Source organism: Gracilinanus agilis, chromosome 5 (genome assembly GCF_016433145.1).
Source record: "Gracilinanus agilis isolate LMUSP501 chromosome 5, AgileGrace, whole genome shotgun sequence".
In the NCBI taxonomy this organism is placed as follows: Eukaryota; Metazoa; Chordata; class Mammalia; order Didelphimorphia; family Didelphidae; genus Gracilinanus; species Gracilinanus agilis.
Genome location: NC_058134.1, coordinates 4,366,435 through 4,382,954, shown reverse-complemented (window position 1 = coordinate 4,382,954; position 16,520 = coordinate 4,366,435). Strand labels below are relative to the sequence as shown.

The 16,520-nt window shown below is 51.0% G+C and overlaps 1 protein-coding gene across 1 annotated transcript in view; it reads left to right on the top strand.

Annotated features, from left to right (window-relative positions):
* Nucleotides 1-16,520, top strand: part of THSD7A (thrombospondin type 1 domain containing 7A) — a 209,545-nt gene that overhangs the window by 165,856 nt on the left and 27,169 nt on the right. The window contains exons 12-14 of the mRNA XM_044678341.1: nt 3,849-4,043; nt 5,731-5,994; nt 15,733-15,911. Of these exons, the coding sequence (XP_044534276.1) occupies nt 3,849-4,043; nt 5,731-5,994; nt 15,733-15,911 (638 nt within the window). The remainder of the gene's footprint in view (nt 1-3,848; nt 4,044-5,730; nt 5,995-15,732; nt 15,912-16,520) is intronic.

Below are 16,520 nucleotides of genomic sequence, written 5' to 3'. Positions count from 1 at the left end.
ACCCTTGAGGCCTCTCTTCGTTGAGCTGAATATCTCTAATCCTTTCAACCTATCTTCCTATTTCATAAATTCAAGGTTCTTCCCCTCTCAACTGTCTTCTGTCAGACTTGGTATCAGCAAGAGAACCAGGAACCCCACTTCCCTTTCTCACATGGCTCAGTCACTCTGAAAATATGAGAGGAAAAGCAGATCACCTTATCTAGACACACTTCATACCAGGCACCAATTTCAGTTATAAATATAGCTGCATTCTGCCCATCCAAGATATACTTTGATACGAAGCTCCTGAGCTGCCTACATTGTTTCTGTAATAACTGCTCAGTTGGAATGCCCTTATTTTTCAGTTTAAGAAATGTGCTTCAAGTTCTATAAAGTCAGGAGCCCAGATGGCTTCCTTTCCACACACTGATTTGTTCTTGCCCTAACAGGAGAAAGTTAATTTCTTACCCTTTTCCTGCATTTGAAAAGTCAGATTTCCTCCCAGTAAGAGCCCAAGTCATTGGAGATGCATGACCAATCATCTCATGGCCTTTTATGGTCATTGTATAAGCAAGAGCTGCTGATTATGGGGGTCCCTTGGGGCCGTGAAGCTATTCTTCCTCACTCCTAACAGTTATCGAGAGCCATCTAGCACCAGTTTGGCTCTATATTCTATTGTTCGCCAGCCCCCGTCTTTCCACTCTGAAATCCCCAACCACCAAGAATAATCAGAAAGCATCCTGGCAGTGCAAAAGAATATTGACTTAGGATGGCATGCTAGGTTGTTTGACAGCAATTCAAGCCCCAGCCCTGCTACCCAAACTCCTTTTCCCCAGATTTCTAGGGAGAGCGGGTCACCGGGCACCACGAACCAACGGAACAGGAAAACAGAACAAGTCCATCCTCTCCACACTCGGCTGATGCCTAGACTGGCAGGAAGGATGTTAGGAGAGCGTCCACCACAATAGCACGTTGTAATATATAAATAACGGGGCTAAATGAGGCTGATCATATAAATAGCACCCTCGTTGCTCCCATTTTGCTTGTTTTTGTAGGCTCTTTAGCCTAACTGTGCTCGCCAGATGTAATCAAGCTGCCAAATGGGGGCAATGAGAGCATCTACTTATCAAAGCTGTTGTAAGAATCAAATGAGTTGATATTTGTCAAGAGCTTAGTCTAGTGCTTTATAAATGCAGGTTCCTCTCCTCAGTAGACCTTGCCACAGCAGGCTGGGAATAAGGATGAGGAAAATGTCCGCAGCAGGAGCAGGGTGCCCAAGGTTTCTTGTTTTGAGGGTCCAACGACGGTGGAAATCTCAGATTGGGTCCTTTCCAGTAGCACAAAATCATGCAAACCCCGGGATTTCGGAGAGCGCTGCTTCTCGGAATCCAAATTCCAAGATGCCTTTTCTGTCTCCTGACACGTTTCTCCACAATTGCTTTCCATGTTCCCTCCCCTTTGTGACTTGCCCAATCTCTCACTAAGTATCCTCTCTATATTACCATCCGCCCTTTCCCATCTACCTTCTACAGTGGGAGCACCATTGAAAACTGCTACACACAGGCTTGTGAGGGATATAATCCTCCTTATATTTTCATGGCAAAGACCTAAAAACTAGGCTCAATAAAAGACGTTCATCTTAAGAAAATTATATCAGTCCTTCCAGGGGATCTTCTATCCTGGCAGCATTGTTGATACTCTCCTCCTTTAAGCTGCTGATAGATGTGGGAGCCTATAAATTCATGGCTATGAAGAAAAGGGATACAGAAAACAGGAGACGGATTTCACTAACTACATAAACCTACATAAACTAACTACATAAACAAAAACATAAATTGTTTTTCTTACCAGGCTCCTGCCTGGCATCAGCGCCATTGGGCATGAGCTGGGAGAAGATTTATTTAGCAGACTACAGAACCCAAGGCAGATTCATTCGTTTATTTACTGGACCCTCACCATAGCCAGTTACTCTGGTTAATCATTGCAGAACTCTCCCCCACCCTCCCATAGCCAATCAGTTGCCAGGTCTTCTCGATTTCACCTCTATATCATCTCTTCCATCTGTCCCTTTTACTCTACTTACTGGCCAATGGTCGCCTAGACTCTCATAACAAAAGCTTCCTTTCTAATCACACTGGCCAGTCTCCCTGGGCTTCAATCTGTCCTGCATATAAATGCCAAAATGATATTTGTGGAAACAGATCTGATCACATCACCTCCAAAATCTCCACCGACTCATTTTTCCTCTAGTATAAAACACAAAATCTACAGTCGATTTTCTAAACATTTCTCTATTGTTTTGGTCCAGGGCTAACTTTTCAACCTTTTTCTCCTTGTCTTCTCTTGCTACTCACTCTGTTCCAGGCACACTGGCTTAGAAACTTGCCCTTATACATAACATCATCTCTCCCACTTCCTTACCTTTGCCCAAGTTATCTTCTCTACCTGGATTTCCTTCCCTTTTCAATTCTGCTTTTAAAATTCCTCAAGGCTTTCAAAGCATCAATTGGGTGATCCCTTTCACTCAGGATTTTTCATACTCACCCCAGTTCTTTTCTCTGCCTTTTGAAATTACTTTATATTATATGTATGTGTATGTGTGTATAGATATTTCTCTCCTATATACATGTTATATTCCTTCCTCTCCCCCCCACCAGTAAAATGGAATTTCCTTGAGGTCAGAAATGGTTTTGATTTTGTTTTTGCACAGCACCTAGGTGTGCACCTTATATTTAGGACATGCTTGATAAATATGTGGTGAATTCAATTGAATTGGTAAAAATATTGGTAGCACTAATAGGGATGTTGTAGATTTTCTTTTCTTTTAAAAGCCATCAAATCTCAGCGTTTGAAAGGATCTCTGAAACCCATGAAATATAGACCACCCTTGAATCGGAATCCTTCCTCCAATCCCCCAATAAGGGCTCCTCCAGATTTTACTGAAAGATTTCCAGTAAAGAGGAAGCCTTACTCTTTCCTAAGGGAGTCCCTTCCACTCTGGGATAACCATCCTTGTCAGGGAGTTGTCCTGCTATGAAGCCAAAATTTGTCCCTGAAAATTTCCCACAGTGCACCTGGTTCTTCCCAATGGAGCCTAGCAGGAAAAGTACCATCTCTGTCTACTGTCCTTCAGACAACTGAAGACAGCTCTCCTCTCCCTGCTTCTCGTTTCCCAGTTAGGTGCCCACTTCCTCCATTTAATATTTATCTGACATGGACTTAAAGCCCTTCCCCATCCTGGTCACCATCTTTGAGCTAGCCTTTAGCTTTCCAATGTTTTATGGAATATAGAAGCAGAAAGCCTGACTGACAGGACAGCATCCAGTCGTGTCAGCTATTTTCTCGATCTTAGATCAATGTACAAGCTGAGCTCATTGAGGCCGATTCTGAGTGGACAATTCAAATTATCGACGGCACTTCCGTGCATCGCTACTAAAACACTTTGTTGAGAATAAAAGGTGTCCCAAAGCCCCTGTCGGATCACCATGACAACTCGAGTTATTTCCTAAGTGTGCTTTCATACACGTGTGAAGAAGAGGGATGTGACATGAATACAATTAGTGGAATAGCTCCCAGTATTGAACTGCTAGCAGAAGAGGGGCCACGTACTCTCTCTGTGACAGAAGCCACGGAGTATTTTCTGTGATGAGAAGAATTATCAGTCAGGTTATAATGGCCAGCGATTCAAAGAGGATAGCATGATTCTTCGTGATCTTTAGATCTCACTAGGTTTTCTCTGGAAATCAGAAGTTCCAAAAATGTCCAACCTTTCTAAGCATGTGTGGCCATTTCCAGATTATTGTAGACTCTACAAAATTTTCTTTTGGTTATAAGCTACATCCTCTTTTTTTCTTCTTCTCCTTTTCTAGCCATCACTTGTCGCAAACAAGATGGAGCCCAGGCTGACGTCAGTGAGTGCCTTCGATATGCAGGCCCCTTGCCAGCACTAACCCAAGCCTGCCAGATCCCATGCCTGGATGACTGTCAGTTCACCAACTGGTCCAAATTTTCTTCATGCAATGGAGACTGTGGTGCAGTTAGGACTAGGAAGCGTTCTATTGTTGGTAAGAATTGTTTGGAAACTCAAATTCATCTTTATCCAAGTTAGAAAATTCAAAGAAAGCCAAATATAGAGTCCTTCTTAAACCCTCGAAGCATGGCGGAGTGTATATGAGTGTCCTGGCATCTAAGAGCTCTCCCAAAAATGTACCTGTTTTTACTGTTTTGGTGGAAGTCAACAATCCTAAAAAGCAGTGCCATAGGAGATGTTATTTTTAAAATGGAGATCTATTTCCTACTTCATACGATATATGGCAGATGATTTTTAGTTGAAAAAAAGATAGCAAGGAGATAATGAGTCTAGTCGGAGTATATGAAATCCTTCCTGAGCTAGAACTCAAACCTAGAGTGTGGCCAACCTCCTATGTTAGAGCAGGTTCTCCAATGTGCGTCTTGTGATTAGTCCTCCCTCATAACCTTTGCTGCCTCCAGTTTTGCCTTTCTCTCTCTTCAGATGGGCAGGAAACTAGCTTAGAGCTTCCAATCATGGGAATGAAGCTATTACAAAGGAGCCAGCAAAACAAAGGCAATGGCTGAGCCAGTGGCCACTCCAGGAATGGAGCCTGAGGTGGAGCCAGGGATGGTGACACAAAGACCCTGTTTCCAGAGGGTCTGGGATGACCTTGATCTGCCAGCATTCACCAAATAAACCAGTGTTTGAGGCTTAGCCACCTAGAGCTGGAAGGGGCAATGGAAGATGTCTGGTCCAACTCTCCAATTTAGAGATGAGGGAGCTGGTGCCCACCTGGGTAAAGTGCCTTTCCTAAGGTCCCACAAGGTGGAGGATATGAACCCAGGCCCTCTGACTTGTCTTGCCAATGTGCCGCATTGCCTTATTGGAAGCGCTGGATGTACTAAGCCCAGTAGCTAACTGCGGATAGAGGCTAGCACCGCATCTTCGTAGGCTGAACGACTTTGCATTTCTGAGGAGCTGGACAGCTAGTTCAACATTGAAATGTGTTTTATCTACTTAAAGGGAAAATAGATGGAATTCCTCCAGACTGTTCCAGCTTCTAGTGTTTGTCCTCTCTTCTTAAAGCAGTCCCTCTGGAGTGTAAGACAGTGAATGCACTGGCCACAGTGTGGGACTCTGAAAAAGCCTCACCAGCTAATTAGTGTTCAGGAAGGGAGGGAAGCACTGCAGGATGGGAAAGGAAGGAGGAAATCCCAGACCTCCCAGCCTGGCTCATAACTGAGTGTCTGTGCACACTCTGACCTGTCCATCCCTCACCTTCAGAAAGAACAGCATCCAGGGCAGCTCCGAAACTGCCCTCTGGTCTTCCAATTAGTGAACGTTGCGCGGGAGTGAGGGCACCGTCTAAGGGTTCCGAGCATCAGTGCGAGGCCGGCAGTCACGACAACCGAGTTTATCCTGTGTACAATACAATGAGTGCTTTGGAAGCTGGAAGTGAGACAAATGGAACTATACTGGACACAGTATGGGCAAAAGCCGATGTCAGAAGCATGGGGGAGGGATGGGAGAAGGCGTGGATTTATAGCTACGGCGCAGAGTGAAAGCTGAGCCAAAAGGGAGCCGAGGAGGCTTTGGGGAAGGAGATAGCCAGCTCCCAATGGCCGCTCTCCATTTGAGTTTCTTTCCGGTGCAGGAAAACACTTGCTTGGCGCCTGCTTCATGGGGAGCCCTGCAGGGAACGGCTTCCAAATGAAATTCCTCTCATTTCTCTTCTGCAGGAAAAAGTAAGAAGAAAGACAAGTGCAGGAACTCCCAGCTCTACCCTCTGATCGACACCCAGTACTGTCCTTGTGACAAGTACAACGCCCAGGCTGTGGGCAACTGGTCAGACTGCATCTTACCAGAAGGCAAAGTGGAGGTTCTCTTGGGCATGAAGGTTCAAGGAGACATCAAGGAGTGCGGCCAAGGCTACCGGTACCAGGCTATGGCGTGCTATGATCAAAACGGTCGGCTCGTGGAGACGTCGCGCTGCAACAGTCACGGTAATCCAGTCTAGCCAGCCTTATAGGGTCCTTTTTAAAGAAACAGATTCTCAGGGTGACAGTGATTTGGGGAACACCCTCGAGGAAGGTCTCTTTACCAACACAGGCCTTTCCTGCTCTGCCTCTTGGAGCCTGAAGGAACTGCCTTCATGAGAGTCCAGGGAATTGCCCTGAATCACATAGCCAATATGGATCAGAGGCAAGCCAAGAGCCCAGAGGTCAGCGCTTTTCTGAGGCCAGCTCGTATTATCCTGCACTAGGCTGCCTGGCCTGGACTCAGGACTTCATTTCAGTGTCTGTCCGTATATCTGTACGAGGGGTTAGAACTCGAAGTCTAAGCTGCTGCTTCCTACAGGGAAGAGTATTGATGTTTGAATAGCCCAGAACAAACTTCTCTGTATGGGGAGAGGTTGGCGACACAGTGGGATCCAGAGTTCCATCCACTTTCCTAACTGAGGTGCCTGCACCCAGGGCTTTGCCCTCAGGCATAGTGAAGAAGGAAGTGGAATACCTTCAGGGATACCCCAGTGGGGTGAGAAAGATTCACCCCCTTAGGTGTGGGGGCCACCGTCCTCCAAACCCTCTGTTCTGCCCTTTGCCTGTGGTCCAGTCCCATAGAGCAGCCATACTTCCCCTTACTGTAGCATCCAATCAGTCCCCCTCCCCATAAGTGGTCCTTATCATCATGTCATCCCTCGTAGCGACACTTGGGTTGGGTTAATGGAGGAAGAGGCAAGTTCTTGGTGCTGCGAGCTGCGGGGAAGTGAGCATGATGTCACAGACGGCTTCCTGCCAAGAAGAGCTGCCCCGGTGCGGCATGGGTGGGCCACCTCAGGACGTGGCAGCTTCCCTCTCGTTAGAGGCCTTCACACGGAGGCCAGATCAGCACTTGTCCGCTGTGCTGCCATGGGGCTTCCCGAGAGAGACAGTTTTGACAAGAACCCTCTAAAGTCGGTTCTACCTCAGGCATCCTGGAATTCTGGGAGTCGGGGGATCCCCTTGGAGTCTCAGTATGAGAAAGGTATTTCCAGTGGATTGGAATCTTCTTCCATGAGGCAAGCAGTTCACAAACAATTCCAAAGTCCAGAGGACGGACCTGAGCTGGACATGGAAATGATAACTGTTTCTTGAATTGAATTCCAGTTGCATCCCCCCCCCCCCGCCTTGAGACTGCTTTTACCAAATCACAGCATTTCGGGAGTGGAAGGGACCTCGGCAGGCTTCTGGTCCAACCCACGATGAAAGAACTAAAAATGCCCAGTACGTGATAACCGCTGTACCATGCCCAGCAGGATAAAAAGAACATATTTGTAAGATGCTTCTCAAACCTGAAGAAACCGTACAGGTGCTTTGTGTTGTTGTTCAGTCATTTCAGAAGGGTCCGAGTCTTCCTGACCCCATTTAGGGTTCTCTTGGCAAAGCTCCTGGAGTGGTTTGCCATTTCGTAAGCCTAGATAGAAATGCAGGCTAGCTACTCCTGTTGTTGTCGCCATTGAATTAGTGATCCAGCTTCTTCTTGAAGATCTCCACAGAGGGTGAGCTCCCCGGCTCTTGGGGCAGTCCATCCTGCTCTGTTTTGGAAGTTTCTCCTGAGCCTAAATCATTCTCTTCCTATGGCTCCTAGTTCTGCCCTCTGGGGCCAACAGCAAATCTAATCCCGATTGCACATGACAGCCCTGCAGATACTTGAAGACAACTCTTGTGCCCCCAGTCGTCTCATCTCTAGAGGCATCCTTCAAAGAATCTGGAAAATGGGGGGAACTAGATGACATTGAGGTGCCTGCCAGGGCTAAGTCCGTTCTTTGGCCTTCGAAAATGTATGTCTTTTTGAAATTTGCTTCTCCTGAAGTGGAACACTCATTGCCGGGTCCTGGGCATTGTTGGAGGTGCCATCCGCTGTGAGTCACTCAGCATCTCATGGCTGGTTTTCATCACCTCTGAGCCTCCAAAAAGTCTTTCACACATTTGTCACCCCTACCGTGATCTGCTCATCAGATCCATAAGTGTTGGCAGGAGACACCTTCTCATCAGCAGGCAGCCAACCTCGTTTGAAAAATAAAGAAAGTCGAATGGTACCTTTCGAAGCCCTTGAGCCTCTCGAGAAACTCGGCTCAAGGGCAGAAGAAACAAGCGCTGACCCCCTTCTACGTGGGCCAGAACATCAGAGAACATGATGGCTTCTAGCTGATGCCCATCAAAAAGAAGGCAGCCGGCCCTGATGGATAGTTGGGAGCAGCTAATGAAATCCTTTTGGGCCTCCGGTTGGATTCTCGGATACGGCAAGGACAGAGCAGAAGAAGCCAGGGCCCTGGGCCTTCAGGGTTCAGATCTTTGGATCCAGCTTCTCATCCCATCAATAACTCCCTCTACGAGGCTCTGGTACTGCCATTAGAATTCATCCTTGTCTCAGTTTCCCCAGGTAGCAACTGGAAAAATAGGTTTGAACTTGTGTTTCTAGTGTGGCACTAAATGAAATGTTTGACCCCAATTCTCTCACAGGCCTCAGCTCCAAGGGTGGATGTTGAGAACTCCCACGGAGGGGACTCTCGTTGCTGGTCCAGACCTCTATGGGCTCTGGGCCTCAGAGCCTTAGGGAGCTGGGCGAGCTTACAGGAGAGGGGAAGGATGAGAAGGAGCTGAAGGTCAGGCAGGCATTTGGGGGAGAAGAAGTCCACTCATGCATTCAACATGCTTCGAATTATCTACTGTGGCAAAGGAAACCCGCAGATAGGCTAGCAATGATCCCAGCTGTCCTGGAGCTCCCCAGCTAGCAAGGCGCCAAGACCTCAGGAGAGCCCACTGGAGCCCACTATTATGTGGTAAGTGCTCAAGGACAGGAGCAAGCCAGAGGGCCGCCTCGAGGGGAAGGCGATTCCTGAAGGCAGGGAAGTGAGGAAGGACTGACCCATTTCTACAGCACTTCATGGGCAATCTGGAGAGCTTTTAAATTGTAGTATGTAAACATGGATGAGCCGGAGGGCAGCTTTGGCTCCAGACCTGCCTGCCCCCCCCCCCGGGGGCTTGTTTCTCGATGGAGTTGCCAAGCGGCCCTGCTGATGAATGTTCTCGTGTGGCATGGATGGCAGGGCACCAGTCCCCAAAGAAGGAGCAGCCTCCTGGTCCTGGGGGCAACTGGCTCAGTCTGCTACTAACCACCCCCTCAGCCAGAGTTCCCACCCCAGAGCCAGGATGATCTTCCTGCTGGCGTTTTATGGCTGGAAAAGCACCGGGCTGCCTGGTGGTCATCATTAAAAAGCTGGCGCGGGAGGCCTTCGGAGCAGAGTTTTAGGCAAAAACAGCCCAAAGGCCAGTGCAGAAGTGGGGGGCTCCGGGCGGGCAGCGGTGTGTGCCATACCTGCCCTGTTCATTGGGCTGCTCAGTTTCTTCTTTGTCTGTTTTTCCTAACAATGGCTCTCTGGGAGGGGGGATACACTGAGAGGTGCCCGGGACGGAACACCGAAAGATTTTAATTACTACCATGGCATTTGTCGACAATCAAGAGCAAGAAGGCGGGTGGCCGCTGGCTCCTTTGTCTGCCAGTTGTATCCCCAAAGCTCACCTTGGAGTCACTTTCTTGGAACCGGAAGCGTTTTCTTCTGTGGAAACGATGTCTAAATCGAAGCCCGTCCATGCGAAGAACACAGCCAAAATCCACGTCGGGGTCTCCTGTCGTCGAGACTAGGATGTCGGGGGTGATGTTTGTATTCAATAAAAGAGCCCCTTTGAGTCAGAAATGACTGAGAATGGTTTGGTGTGAGCTCCGTGGAGGAAGCAGGCTTCACTGAGGAGGATGGAGATGGCTGGAAATGCCCCAGAGGAATCCCAAGCGTCTGCCAGGAAGGCCACTCGCTCCTCTTTAGGTCTCGTTTCCCTTCAGGATGGGCAGTGAGACCCCAGCACGATGCTCGTGGCGTGAGGAATAACCGGCAAATGGAACAAAGCGGGGAGGGAGGGGAAGAGAGAGGCTTGCCGGGGATAACTGGGGAGAGGGGGAAGAAGGAAGAGCAGAGAGGACGAGGGAAAGAGGGTGAGCTGGGAGCGCTGCAAAAGAGAGAATATCGGGAGAGGAGAAAGGAGGAATCAGCCCTGGAACATTCCCCATCCAGGGAAAGGAAGGCGCTGGGGAGAATAGACGTCAGGTGGAAGATTCTCCCATGCTGCCTTGCATTTCACTCAATTAGGTTATGTGTTTGAACAACATCTGGTATTATCAGCTGTTGTTTTTTCATTGTTTGGAGGGGCATGAAAGACTTTTTCAGTGCCAAAATGGCTCCTCAACCCCGTGTCTACGGTTTATGGGCCGTAATTGCATTGTTTTCCGCCAGCCTTCATAGCACGACCCGAAAAGTCAGCCTCGCCCTCCAGCCTTGGTCACGGGGCTCACAGAGGACTCATTAATGGGAGCGAACGTGAGCTGTGTGGGGGGAGACGTACTGAGCAGCGTTGCTGGTGCCTAATTTACTTAGCCTGTAAATTAAAACTGATGAACCAATCATGGGAGTAACTTTCTGGAGCGCCCTCAGCCCAATCTTAGTCCTCCCCCAAACGCATGACCTCTGGGCACTCACTATGGGGAATCAGAGCCCAGAGCAACCCGGCCAGGCCACCCTGGACAGCCACCCACGGGCTCCCTGAAGCTCCCACCAAGACCTCCATCCGTCCCATTTGCCGAGCGCCTTCCTCTCGCTCTCCAAAGCTCCCCGGATCCAAGGCAGGGCACCAGCTGGCCAGCAGCCACTCACCTCCCTAACCAAGTCATCTTCTCTTCCCATCAGACCTTTCCCTGCTCCTTAATTGAGGGCTTCGTCGTTTCTCCCAATGAGAGTTGAGCGCAGACTCTTCAGTACCACCGACAGAGTTTCCGTTCCCTGCCGATAGCTCAGCCGGCCTCTCCCTCAGCATCCTTGTCCTCGGCGGCACGGCCAGCGGAACTCAAGACGCCCCTGCTCGGAGAGGCTTCCTTTGGCTCTCTGTCCTTCGGGTGGGATCTGGAGCCGGCCTGGCCAGCCCTGCTCGGTCTGAGCTCCTGAAGAGGAAACCATGTTGGGAGAGGAAGCCATTTGCAGACTTTATCCCCCACACGTGCCTGGAAACAGGCCAAAGAGATAAATCCACCATTTTTTTATTAACTCGAAATTGCCTTGGAATTGGTTGGAGAAATGAAGCCCCGGTTATTGCCGAGTTGCCCGAGGCGCCACAGCGCCTTCTGATTGTGCTTCTGTGAACTGGAAGATTTGGCTGCGCGGTGAGCATCCATCACGAGGAGGTGGGGAAGCCACCAGTTACGAAGGGGCTGGATGCAAACGTACCACTGAAAGAAGAGGCTCCGGCTTGGCCCAGCTCCGCTCGGCCTCCTCAGGAACGCTGAGCCTTTCGTGGCCCGGACGGAGGGGAGGAACGGCTCTCGCCGTGGCTCTCGCCTTGGACTCGGCTCCAGTCGAGCCCTCGTTCCCAGGTTTGAAGGCTGCGGCGAGCATATTCGGGAAACGTGGCTGCCATTCCTCGCCGCCTCCTCCACGTCCTTTTGTTCTCATCCAGGAAGCTGGGCCTGAGGAAAAGCAGACACTATGGCATCTGGCCCAAGTGGCCCAATTGGCCCGTGAGCAGGGATGGAAGAGAGGATTTGGAGAGGACGATGGCTCCCTCCGCCCCCCCCCAGTGGAGAACCCCGTTTACAGGCTCTCGAGCCAGCGGCTTTTCCATTCTTCTTTCCCCCCACACGCCATAGATGGACGGGTTGCTGTGTCTCTGCAGTCAATAAACACAGGAAGGACGGCCGGTGGCGATCCCTCCCTCCAGGCCATCTTGATGGCAGGGGGGAGCCCCGCCAGGGAGATCTCGGCTCCAGACTGGGCAGTCTGGTCCGCAGGGTCAGTGGTGGCAGGTGTCTGTCCTGTTCTGTAGCTGAGGGGTCTGTGGCTCCGAGAGGCCCAGGTCTGCTCAGGGCTGTGCAGCGAGGCGTCAAAATCTCTGCTCCAACCCAGGGCTCCAGAGCCCCAGACTAATGCTCTGACCACTACACCGTACTGCCTTGCATTTGAGATGACCCAGGGAGATGGAAATGAATCTATTTCCTTAGGCCAAACCCTAGGGGTGGTCCCAGGCAAGTGGTGGGTGAAGGCACAAACAGAGATGTGGCTGTGTGTAGTAAGAAATCCGAAGAGCTCTCTTAAAGAGTGGCTGCCCTAAGGCTGCGATGGATCTGCCCTCAACGCCCTTCACCAAGGCAGACAGCCGTGCACCCCGGCTGCCCATCCCGCCTGCCTCTCGTCCTTCTTTACTCCATCCACAGGGGACCTCGGCACCGTGCCGGGAATCCTCGTTTGGTCCAGGATATTCGGTAGACCCGGCACCCCATATGGCCTGTGTCCCTGCTGGCCCTCCTGCTCTCCACCTGGCCGCTACGTCCCCTGTTCACATCATCGTTCTGCTTTAGGATCTTTTATTCGGCTCCAGAGGAACAAGTCACGATCGGTCTCGGGTCTTACCAGACATCCCTTAATTTCCCAGAGGGCCTTGGGGTCCACAGACACTTGCTAGCTGTGTGACCCTGGGCAAGTCACTTAACCCCCATTGCCTAGCCCAGTGGTTCCGAAACTTTTTTGGCCTCCCACCCCCTTTCCAGAAAAGACATGACTTAGCTTAGCCCCTGGAAATTAATTTTTTTTTAATTTTAATAGCAATTAATAAGAAAGTTAAATGCCCCTGTGGCCATCACCGCCACCCTGGATCACTACAGCACCCACCAGGGGGCGGTAGCACCCACTTTGGGAATCACTGGCCCAGCCCTTATTGCTCTTCTGCCTTAGAACCAATACATACTATTGATACTAAGCTAGAAGGTAAGGGTTTAGAAAGAAAAAAAAAAGAAAGAAAGAAACATCCCAGCTTGGGAGAATAGAGCCGGGAATTCCTTCCTTCTCTAGCCATCAGCCCTTGGGTAGGTAACAAAAGCAGTTGAGTCAAAAAACATTCATGTCGTCAGATGAACTAGAGTCCAGTCCTTGGACCCCATCCTGTTCAGGGCTACCAGGAATGCCATTTTCCTAAGCTCCTCGCTTTAGAGCTGCGAGGGACCTGAGAGCCCGTTGAGTCCAAACTCTTCCTCTTCCAAATGGGAATGAAGGAAGGCACCTCAGAGACCAGGCTCACCCAGGGGATGAATGTCTTAGGCAAGATTTGAACTTGGTTCTTCTAACTCCACTTCGGTGTCCAGTGTCCACGGAACGCTGCTGCCTGGAGCCTTTGGGTTACCTCCCATTTCTCCAGCACTTTCATACCTTCCAAAGTGCAATCCTCACAGCAACCTCAGGATACAGGCAGATAGAGATAGCTATAGATACAAGATCGATATAGATAGATAAGAATTACCATCCCCATTTTCCAGATAAGGAGACTGAAACTTAGGTGAAACCGCCTACGTTCACAGAGCCGGGGACAACATTTGAATTGGAATTCTGGCCCTCCGAGTCTGATTCCTAAACTCTGCAAGCACAGCCACCTGCAGGTCCCACAGAAAATGATTCATTTTTCCAATTTGTTCAGTTTGGGGGTCTCAAGGGCCATCAGAGGGAGCCACCAGTATGCCTTGACTGACTCACTGCAATCTTAAAACTTCACAGAGTAGATGACACAGTCTTAAGCACCTGCTGTGTCTGCCTGGGATTGGCCCCACCTTCCCCTCGATCTGCTGGGGACGTCCTGCCTCTTCTGTTGGGCACCACAGCCAACTGGGACACGTCCAAGTCATCTCCTTTCCACGTCCCGGAAAGTTGCCATTGTAGCAGCAACTTCTAGTCTAAAAGCAAACACAATCCCAGCTAGTCCGTTTGGTGCTCTTCACCCTTCCCAAGCTGAGCCAGGCTGCCCTACCCAAGCAAGTAGCCCTGAACTGTGCATTCGCCCATTCTACATTCTAATCAAAAGGGCCCCCTTGCTGTTCCCCACATGGGGGGTTTTCCCTTCTACCTCTGCTTCTTTGCACAAGCCGCCTGGAATCTTCATCCTCTCCATCTCATGATCCTCAGCTCTCTTCAAGGCTCCACTCAGGGGCAAGCTCCTCCTCCAGGAAAACAACACCCCATGTCACGGCTCTCCCACCACCCAAATGACTTGCGTGTTGGTTTGCATCTCTGTTTTCCCATGCTTCTCTGTGCTCACGTTGCTTCCCAAGCCCTTCCCCGGCAGAATGGAAGCTCCTAGAAAGCAGGAACTGCTACATGGTTGGGATTCCCCAGTTTATAAATGAGTGATGAATCAAACTGAATTGAGAAGTATCAAGTGGCTACTCGTGGTTGTGAAGAGGGGAGGAGATCAAACAAGAGAAGAAGAGCAGATCCAAGAGAAAAGCAGCCCTTCCTCACGGGCCAGCTCCTCCTAACCTCCCTCCAACATCTCCCATCTTTCTCAGGACCCCACTCTGCAGACTCGGGGCACCTTTGGCTCAGCCTTGCACCTGCCCTGAAAAGGCCGTGTTAACCTGAAGAAGAAGGCTTAATCGGCACAGGAAATGGCAATCAATCACTGGGGCTGATTAGCCTGGAAATCCTAACAGCCTTAAATGAGACTGGTGTGTGCCAAGTGGGGCCTCTCCTGTACCTTTAAAACTAGGCAGAACAATTCCTTTCCCCATCCAGTATACCCCGTGTGCAGGGTTGGGAGCCCTCAGGGCCCAAGAGAGTTTGCTTAGGGTGGGAGGGGAGAGGGGAGGACAGGAGAGCTTCTCTGGGTGGGGCCAGGAAAAAGGTACATTTCTCTGTTATGGGGAAGAAGCTGCCCCAAGGTAGGCAGGGAAAGGTGGGCATCTGGGGTGAAGGATGGACTGATTGCCCAAGAGAACTGGCCCAGCATCTCAGATGAGTCTGTACACATCACTGACTTGACTGGGACTGTGATCCCAAAGGGAGCTGGCCTCAGTGAAGGAAGACTTGAGTTCAGATCTTGCCTCTGATATTTAAAAGCAGAATGACCTGGGTAAGCCACTTCATCTTCTCTTGCCTCAGTTTCTCATCAGTTAAATACGAAGAGTAACAGCAGTGGTATGTATGGGACAGAGTCATTGTGAGGCTGAAAAGGGAGAAGGCACGTCGAGGGCTTGGCTCTCCTTGATCATTAGGCAAACATCGCTCATTCCCATCCTTTCTGCTGTGGTTAATGAGAGCTGGGCACCTGCTTGGGCAGCTTACCAGCACCATAAACATGGAAGCTCTTACATTAATTGGTTCTCCCCCATTCCACTTTGAGTCTTACTGTCTAGGGAGAGGGCACAGGAGGTGCCAGGCAGGATGGGTCTTTGTGGATGCTGACGGGCACCTGTGGGCATCTTGCCTTGGAAAAGCCTGAGGGCTAGATGTGCCCACCCTGGCCTGGGGGACAGGCCTGCTAGGATTCCAGAGTAAAGCAGGCTCCACGCTTTGGGCCCAGAACATGTCATTCCAGTAGCTCACGAGTAAGGTGGCAACAGACGGGTTTTACCAAGTGAATGGGAAGCGTCAGAAAGTCCCGAAGTCAGACGGGTGGGCCAGAATCCTCAGCAGACGGCTGTGCAGCCGCTCATCTGTCATTCGAACCCTGTCTGTGCCGTTGGCACGATCTTCCTGGAACTTGCCTCCCTGCGTGTCCGGGCTCCGGCCAAGTCAGACACTGAGCCCTTTGGAGCGGCGAGAGCCCAGCGGCTGGCCCCCAACTGGCGAACCGAAGCGCTGAGCGTCTCCGTTGCTTTCCTTCCTGTCCGCTTAGGGTACATTGAAGAAGCCTGCATCATCCCGTGCCCCTCGGACTGCAAGCTCAGCGAGTGGTCCAACTGGTCCCGTTGCAGCAAGTCCTGCGGCAGCGGAGTCAAGGTGCGCTCCAAGTGGCTCCGAGAGAAGCCCTACAACGGGGGCCGGCCCTGCCCTAAGCTGGACCACGTTAACCAGGTAGGTCCCAGGCAGCTTCGGGGCGTCTGCTCAGAACCGGACTGGGTGGGGGCAGCAGCGAGGGGGCTCCGTGGAAACGGGAGGCATCGGGCGCTTCCCCATTGCCTAACTACGCTGAGGCAGAAGGGAAGAGCGTAAAAAGAGGACGCCTCCAAGAGGCCCCCGGCGGAGCCGCCCCCAGATTACTGACTCGCTCTAAACGGGGCTGGGGGACTCGAGCCGGTCCCGGACCTCCTGGGCTGCGTTGTTAGTGGGATCATCCCGAGGGCCCCAGGACGGGCGATCTGATTTGCCCCATCGCTGCCCCCCCCCCCCCGCGCTCTCCGCCACACACGGCCGGAAATGATGCACCCATGGGGGAGGGGACGGGAGAAGGAGCCCCCCCCCCACCTCCTCCTTACCGCTGTGCCCACTTGGGCTCAGGTCCTTGTTCTGGGAAATCGCCACCCCTAGCGCGGTGCTCCTAGGTGGGCTTGGCGATGCGGCTCTGCTGCCCTCTGCTGGCGGCTGGCGGGACTGCTTCCGGGCCCCCTTCCTTTCTCAGATCTTCAAGGAGCTTTTATAAATAAGGCTGAAGGGGGGAGCTTGTCTGTCCTGGACCCCAAACGA